This window comes from Myotis lucifugus, unplaced genomic scaffold (assembly GCF_000147115.1).
Source record: "Myotis lucifugus unplaced genomic scaffold, Myoluc2.0 scaffold_255, whole genome shotgun sequence".
NCBI classification, from domain to species: Eukaryota; Metazoa; Chordata; class Mammalia; order Chiroptera; family Vespertilionidae; genus Myotis; species Myotis lucifugus.
In genome coordinates, this window is record NW_005871303.1 from 1,475,167 (window position 1) to 1,483,818 (window position 8,652).

The 8,652-nt window shown below is 60.4% G+C and overlaps 1 protein-coding gene across 1 annotated transcript in view; it reads left to right on the forward strand.

The window, feature by feature from the left end:
• Positions 1-2,005, forward strand: part of ADGRA1 (adhesion G protein-coupled receptor A1) — a 19,233-nt gene extending 17,228 nt beyond the window's left edge. Inside the window, 1 exon segment of the mRNA XM_006098981.3 lies at positions 715-2,005. Coding sequence (XP_006099043.1) covers positions 715-1,936 — 1,222 coding nt within the window. The 3' untranslated portion in view covers positions 1,937-2,005.
• The last annotated feature ends 6,647 nt before the right edge of the window (positions 2,006-8,652 follow it).

Below are 8,652 nucleotides of genomic sequence, written 5' to 3' on the forward strand. Positions count from 1 at the left end.
CAGATACTCATAGACGACAGACTGCACGGCCCGGAATGAGCGCGCCTTGCTGAGACATGCAGGGCAGGGGTCCTGGGCTGCCAGACTGTCCCAGGTGTCCATGAGTTGCAGCACAAGGCCTGGTCGCCCAAAGCTGTCCTCCTCCCAACGGACCCAGTTTCCCCCTGGGGACCGAGGGCCGGCTCATGGAGATGGGAGAGGCCTGGGGGACCAGTAACACCTGGGCAGCAGGCCGAGGCCAGCAGAGTGGACCCAGCTGTGCACAGGAGCTGGGTCAGACTCCGCAGGCCCTCCCTACCCTGTCCAGGCCAGAGGACCTCACCGACCCTCCCCACTCTCATTCCGCACAGGACGCCCACCCCCAGCTCTGCAGGCTCCAGTGCCCCGGGACACTCCCTGACCTTGGCCCTCCAAAGCAGCCTGAGTGCATCAGGCTGGCCCTGGTGGGCGGGATGGGGTCCCTTGCCCATCACCTGACCATGAGGCTGCCAGTTGGCCATGCCCAGCAATGACTTCCACGGGCACCTCAGGCGCAGGCGGCACAGTCAGCACTGGGCTCGCCCCACAGCCAACCCCTCCTGCCCCCAGGAGGCCAGTGCCACACTGGGCTCGGATCCCAGCACAGCCCTCAGCAGACCCTCGGGGTCCTGGAGCTGTCTCCCCCCGTCCCCCACACCCTCACCAGCTCCTCCTCCTCCTGCTCTCCTCCCGCAGCTGCTGGATGGCCTGGGAGCCCAGCCTGGGCGCGTTCTACGGGCCGGCGGCCTTCATCGCCCTGGTCACCTGCGTGTACTTCCTGGGCACCTACGTCCAGCTGCGGCGTCACCCGGAGCGCCGGTACGAGCTCAGGGAGCGGACGGACGAGCAGCATCGGCTGACGGGGCTGGAGGCCGGCCACAGCCCCAGGGCCCCCCCAGGCGTGGCGCCCACCTGTGCCTCCCTGGCCGCCTCGCTGCTGCAGAACGAGCACTCGCTCAAGGCCCAGCTGCGGGCCACGGCCTTCACGCTCTTCCTGTTCACGGCCACGTGGACCTTCGGGGCCCTGGCCGTGTCACAGGACCACTTCCTGGACATGGTCTTCAGCTGCCTGTACGGCGCCTTCTGCGTGACGCTGGGGCTCTTCGTGCTCATCCACCACTGCGCCAAGCGGGACGACGTGTGGCACTGCTGGTGGTCGTGCTGCCCTTCCCGCCGGGACACCCAGGCCTCGAAGCTCAGTGCCCACCACACGCTCGACGCCAATGGGGACGCACTGGGGCACGCCACCTGCCTGCAGGACTCGCCTTGTGTTGGCAAGCCACGGGGTTTTGGGCACCCGCCGGCCGGCCACTGCAAGATGACCAACCTGCAGGCCTCCCAGAGCCACGTCAGCTGCCTGTCGCCGGCCACGCCCTGCTGCGCCAAGATGCACTGTGAGCAGCTGATGGAGGACATGGCCCACGTCCACCTGCACGAGGAGGACGCGTTTGGGCACGACCTGCACCTGCACCGGTGCCTCCAGGGCAGAACTAAGCCTCGCTACTTCAGCCGGCACAGGGCGGCCGCGGCCGAGCAGGAGTACGCCTACCACATCCCGTCCAGCCTGGACGGCAGCCCCCACAGCTCACGCACAGACAGCCCTGCCAGCTCGCTCGAGGGCCCGGCGGGGATGCACACGCTGGCCTGCTGTGCCCAGGGCGACCCCTTCCCCTTGGTCAGCCAGCCCGAGAGTGGCAACATCAGTCCCACACTCTACGGCTGCACCCCGCGGCCCGGCAGGGAGGTTGGCCGAGGCCCCGCCCACTTTGAGATGCTCCAGAGGACACAGTCCCTGCCCTTTGGGGGCCCTGGCCAGAACGGGTTGCTCAAGGGCGACGTGTGCGAAGCCGTGCCTTACGGTGCCGACAGCACAGGCAACATCCGAACGGGGCCCTGGAAGAATGAGACGACTGTGTAGCCGCCGTGCCACCCACCCCAGGCGAGCGTCAGAGCAGAGAGGGACCCTCTCCCACGTGAGGTCGGCAGGGTCACCGAGTGACAGGGCCGCTCAGAAGCGACTGGCACCCCCGGTGACCTCTGGTTATGAAGGACTCAAGTGGGAAGACGCTTTGGGCCACGTTGCCTCCCCGAACCCCGAGGTCAGACAAGTTGTCGTGCCCACAGTCACCCCTTGTGGACCTGAAGCGCCCGTCCCCGGGCAGCCCAGCCACGCAGCGGGCAGAGGAACCGGCCTCCGCCTGGGGGCCTGCCCGCCTGTGATGGCCGCGGCAGGAGGCACACTGATCTTTCTCGTGTTCAATGTGTGTGTTAAGTCTTGTTCCAGGGGCGGGCAGCCTGCTGGCCAGCCCAGTGCGCTCTGAACCTGGGCCCCACGTCGGAGCCGACGCCCGTGCCATCTCCACCTCAGCCCCCACCCTGAATGCAGCCCCAGCCCCGCAGGCTGAGGGCCTCACAGACGCGGGGCACCCAGCTGTGCTCTGGGAGCACGTGGCCTTCAGGGGGGTGGAGGGGGCCCCACGGCTCTGTAAAAGCCCAACTGCCCTTTAACAAATATTCCATTTCCTAAGCCAGCCGCTGTCAGGACTAGATCCCCGCCCCAGCGTGGGAATTTGGGAAAAATAAAGTTCCCTGCCCCGCAAAGAGAAGGAGCTGGCATTTCCATGAACCTCTGGGCACAAAGCCCTGACTCAGAGGACAGAAGTGCCCCATCCCATGGCTGGGGTCAATGGGTCCTCACAGGGGCAGAAGCCTGGACGCCCAGAAGGATGTGACATTCGTGTGAGACCGTGCACAACCACCCCTCCCTCCCTGTGACATGTGTACACACACACACACACACACACACATGTACATGCCATGTGTGTGCATCACATGTTCACCCACCCATGCACAGTGCACTATACCTGTGCGCACATCACCACCAACATGCACATGGCACATCGTGCACAGGCAGGGTAGTCAGGGGGTCAGTGCTCTGCTCGGCTGTCATGGTGCGACTCGCCCGTGTGCTCTGCGGTCTGGGCGGGAGGATGTCCCCCGGAGCAGCTCCTTCCTTCGCACCCACTGGGAGAGACGAGGGGTGTGTCAGGCGCCCCAGGCCCCACGCTCAGTATCTGAGCACGAGGAGCCTCACTTCCCGGGATTCCCGACAGAGAGGCTGTAGCTTACCAGTGTCCGTACCTGCCACCAACCCCGTGCGTCTCACAGGCCCGCCAGACAGGCGGCTCCTGTCTCCATCACTGTCTGCCTGTTCACCTGCTTCTGTTGCTGACATGAACCGAGACCCGACGCTGTGCTGTGTACACACTGTAGATGCAGAACCGTCAGGCAAAATACAGTGTTTCACATTGTTCGCCCTTCGTGAGGCTGGTTACTGGCATCCATGTGCGTCTCTGACCCTCGAGGAGGGCGGCCCACCGCCCTGCAAGGCCCTGTCTGTGCCCTGGTGCTTGGGGCAGGGCCGTTCTTCCCTGGCCCGCCCCCGTGGGTACCCAGCCTCCCTCCCACCTCAGCAGCCCTGGCAGAACAGAGAGCGCACCTCATCATCCAAACCAACGACGCTCGGCACTAAATAAACCTCGAGGGCTTCAGTATCGACATGGCCTCCTGAGCCCAGTGGGGAGCCGTGTTGTGACATGGCCCACTGGCACGTGATGGGCACCGCACGGCTGCAGTCAGGCGCTCCGTGTGGAGTGAGCTCCCACAAGGGTTGGGAGCGGGATAGAAGCCCAGGCTGCCTGTGCCTTACGTTTTGTGTCCCTTCCTTGCTCTCTGCACATGTGTCTGCCTGTATGCACATGACTGGGTGGTGAGGGGCAAGAGTTATGTGTGAGTGTGAGCGTGCAGTGTATAAAGACGAATGTGCATGTGTGAATGTGCTTACATGTGTGCTGTATGTTTGTACATTGGATAGCTGTGCACATGTGTGAGTTCATGTAGGTGTGTGTGCATTAGTGAGTGGGTGTGGTGCCTGAGTTGTATTGCGTGTATGCAGTAAGAGTGCATGTGTGTGCATGCTACATGAGAGTGTGCATGCGTGTATATGAGTGTGTGTGCTTGTGTACATGAGATGAGTGTGCATGCGTGTGTGTGCTCTTCAGAGGGTTAAAAAGTCAAAGCGGAGTGCTCTGGCCATTCGGGGGCACAGGGAGCAGGAAGGGGCATAAGAGGCGCATCCCTCAGCCATGACCCAGGCTGCTGCGTCCACCTCAGCAAGAGTCAGGATGCCCAACAACAACGGGTGGTGACAGGAGGAGTCCTCCACCCCAAGCTTCACTGTGCCGGCTCCTGTGGGCCAGGAGGGAGGGGTGCTGGATGGGACTGTGGACATGCAGACACATGTGACAGAAATAAACCACCTGAGGGACAGTCCTCCAAGGGCGCCAGGCAGCAGCCCCCCAGGCTGTGGATCCAAAGGCGTTGCCTGATGTCACAGAGGTCTCCACAGCAGTTCGAGGACCAGAAACCCCTGCGCACGGACAGGGAAGGTGCAGCAAAGGGGGCCTGTCCAGAGCCCCTCTGGGTAACGGCACCCACAGTCCTCCACCTTCCCTGCTGCCTCACACCCACCAGCTGGCAGGTGTCAGCCTTGTGGTGTCCTGCCCACGGCTTCCCTCCCCCGGGGTGTCCCAGGGAACCGCCGGCCGCTGCCATGTCCCCACCGTCCCCAGGGTGGAACGCATCCAGGGAAACATCGTACATTTATTCCATCTCAAACTGCATAAATGTCGACACTGTCTCTGCACCAGCAGCAGATGACTCCACTCACAGCTCCAGCCACACCCACGTGGTGACTTTGGGGGCCAGCCCTGGCTACCAGAGGGTCCCCACTTCCTGTGGTCGGGGGTTCAGGCATCAACTGGACTGGGGACCCATGTCCACGGTGACCTCACCCCTCGCCCCTGCAGGAGCCCCCGAGTCCTGCAGAAGCACCGTGGGTCCCAGGGAAGGCCACGCGAGCCGGCCGGAGCGCTGGCTCCCGGGCAGCAGCAGGTCAGAGGGCTCCTGTCCTGTGTTCCCATCTCTAACGGACTGTACCCAAAGACCTAGGTCATGTAAAATGAGTCAAATGGTCATTAGAAACAAAAAAAAATAGTTTTAAAGTTATTTATTAAATATTCAATTTATTAAAACTTCCATGTGTATTTGTTTCCAAAAAGTGTGATGGGGACCCTGGCCGGGTGGCTCAGTTGGCTGCAGCATCGTCCCATATACCAAAAGGTTGCGGGTTCAATTCCTAGTCAGGGTGCATACCTAGGTAGTGGATTCAAGCCTCAGTCAGGGCACATATGGAGGCAAAGGATAATGTTCTCTCACATCCATCTTTCTTTGTCTCTCTGTCTCTCTCTCTCTTTCTCTCTCCCGCTCTCCCCCTCTCTCTTTCTCTCTCCCCCATCCTCTCTCTCTAAAGTCAATTTTTTTTAAAAACCAATATTCTCAAGTAAGGATTTTTTTAAAGAATGATGGGGGATCTATAGAAACTTTCAAGCATAAAAATATGTCACAATAGAATAAAATTCTGGGCAAAATTGGATGATTATCATGAGTTTAATGAAAACTGTCATGATGAGGATTTCTGACTAGTAAAGAAAAATGTGTTTCTATGTTTTCTGTAAATGGTTGATGGTGGGTACCAGAGCCACTTTGGTATTTAGCTTCTTGGATACATTTAGGAGAGTGACTAACAGCTTTATTTCAAACGGTCAATATTTACACCACACCAGCTATGACATTCGTTGCAATTATTGACATTTTTTTTAATTTGGATGTTGACTTCACACTGTGCACAGGTTTTGACAGCTCTTCAAATTGTTTTAGGGAAAATGAGAGCCGAGGCATTGAAGACCCCGCTCCACTGGCCTCACATCACCGGGCCAAGCTGAGCACCAAGTGCATACCCCGAGACAGGAGGGAGCCCCTATCTGCGGAGAGACGGGGCTCGACAGAGAACAAGACCAAGTCCTGACAGTGTCCGGGTGTGGGAAGGGCAGAGACCAGCATGGAGCAGCCTTCGCAGGAGACCCCATCTGTGGGGGGGCTCCTGTCCTGGACACCGACCAGAAGGGAGGTCAGTGGGAAAGCGGGGCAGGCCAGGCACTGCAGCGGAGGCAGAAGTGGCCACGCGGAGGGAGGGTCCTGAAAGAAAGAGGGGGTGGGGCAGAGAGCAAGCAGCGAAGACCAGTAAGAAGACTGGGCACCACCTGGCATGGCCTGGAAGCCCTGCAGGATTCAGACAGCACCTGAGGGAAGCGTCAGGAGGCAGGTGTGCTGCTGGGCGTGTACTGGACGCCCAGGCACGGTGCAGAGGTGGGTGCAGAGGCCAGGAGGTCGTTCCAGTGTCTGCTCATGAGGCTGTGGGGCCCTGTTTGGAACTGAGCTTGCAATGAACTTTCAGTGGACATCAGGGCTGCCTTGTGGTGTCCCATCGGCTCTGGGAAGATTTGAGTGCCTCATCTACATGGCTCTGACCTCAAGGATCAGGCCCTCGTTCAACATTATCAACCATCTACTACGTTCGAGGCACCAGGAACCAGGGCCCCTCCCCTGGAGAAAGCTTGCTATACAAGCAGGCAGGTGTGCAAACACTCAGAAAGATGAACTAACTTCCAGAAGTTTCACATCACTCCACAAACAGGAAGACCGTGGCCACAAACTCTGAAATGAAAGCAGGCGGGTAGGTAGAAGGAGCTGCAGTGCGCCCTGCCCCAGACCCCTCCCCGCGACCCATGTGCCCTGGTCCCTGGCCACCGAGCAGCAGTCCCCTAAGTATTCTCAGGCCGCTATGGCCAGAGCTGACTCAGCTGATGTCAGCTGCCCATTTGTTCCGTATTTTACCCAAAGTGGATGCATCTTTTCCCAGGAGCTTATGTGATGTCACTGCTCCCTTAGCTATGGGTGACCTTTGCCCTGTCCCATTCAGCCCTCACCCTACGCCCTGGGCCAGCTGCATGGTGGGTCGAGAAGCAGGTGACAAAGCCCATGCCCTCCTCCGGGAGGGCCCTGCAGCACACCCTTTGTGCCCGAGGCTCCCCCACTGGGCCACACCCAGGCTCCACCAGCTCTCAACAAAGTAAGGTGGCAGCCCAGCCCCCCAGCCCTGCAGCAGAGGGACCCTGCAGCCAGGGCCCTCAGCTCTGTAGACCCAGGGTCCAAGGATGGGGGTGCGGCTGGAGCCCCAGAGTCCCGCAGCAGGGCCTGCCTGCCACTGTCAGCCTCCTTCTGAGACCCGATGTGGTGTCCACAGAGAGCTCAGGGACAGGAGGCCCAAGTCACACGACTGTGAGATGCTTTTTCTCCAGTTCCTGCTGCCTCTACCCCTATTCCACTCACCCCGGCTGCTACTCTGAGCTTCCAAATATCCCAGGATGGGGGAGACTGCCCCTGATTTCTGCTCCAATTGAGCTGGGTGGGCCCAAGGATCAGCACCTGGCACAAGGTAAGGCTGCCCAGCACCCATCTCGGCCACCAGCCTCAGGCTTCACTGCCCACCTATTTCTCCCGGGATTGGGGAGCCCCTCACATCCTTGGGTGTCATGTCCCAGGGCCCGGGGCCACAGCGATCTGATCCAAAGACAGAACATTAGGAATTAATGTCCCTGCCCATTGCACCCTCGGACTTTGGAAAACCTGTCACAAGCCCTGCCTCATTCACACAGGGAGCATTTACGCAGTGCCTGCTGTGTGCCTGGCCAGGCGAGGCTGCGGGGACAGGGCTGGCCACATGGGGGAGCTCTCCTGTGGGAGACCTCCCCACAGCTCTGCTCTCTACGGGCTTGGGGTAGCAGGCACCCATGTCAACCCAGGATGGTGAAATTACCATCCACCCTTCTGTGCAAAATGTGCGTGCCGGGTATCCTGGCTCTTGGTCAGGCTGGGGGGCGGGGGGCGGTGAGGAGAGAAACCTGACTCTTTGCCCAACTGCAGCCCCAGCTTGGGGCAAGGCTCACCTTGGTGGACCCTAATGTGCAGTGAAGGGCTGAAGCGCGGGCCGGCTGGACTGCAAAAGGGGAGGGGTTGTCTGGTCTTTGGGCTTCCGTTCCACTGGCTGGCAAGGTGCGGGTAAAGCTGTAACTGCTGGTCCCCACATGGCGTCCAGGGCACCTTAATTCGAGCGAGGAGGATTGGCCACCCTCCAGCCGCCCGGCCGGGTCCCTGCCAACCCCGTCCCGCCGGCCTGCGCGCCTCGGCGGCCGCCACCCCGGCTGAGGCTGCGGCAGCCCCGGCCCGGGCCAGCGGGGACGGGAGCAGGGGTCCGACGGAGGGTCGACGACCCACCCGGCGCTGTCCTTGGGGTGCGCCGCGGCTCGCGCCCCTCCTGTGCTCGTTTGGGCGCCGAACCGGGCTGCAGCCTGGGGGCCTCTGGGAACTGTTCGCCGGCCGCAGGCGTGTCTACGCGATAAACTTCCCCTGACCTAATGCGTCGGAGACTCATCCCTGTCGCTTATGCAGCTTTAGTTTGGTCCTTTTCAATGCTGGGGAGCATTCCGTTTGTCTATAGCCTCGAATTTATTTTAGCCCCTCGCTAAGTGGAGGTTTGGTTTGTTTCCAGCTTATCCTGCTTTGTTTGGCTACTCCTTTGCAAGCTAGACTGCAGGACAAGAACCGAACCAAGAAGGCTTTTCTGATCTAGCGGCCTGGCAAGGCTTCTCCGATTTCCACTTCTTTCTCTTACCG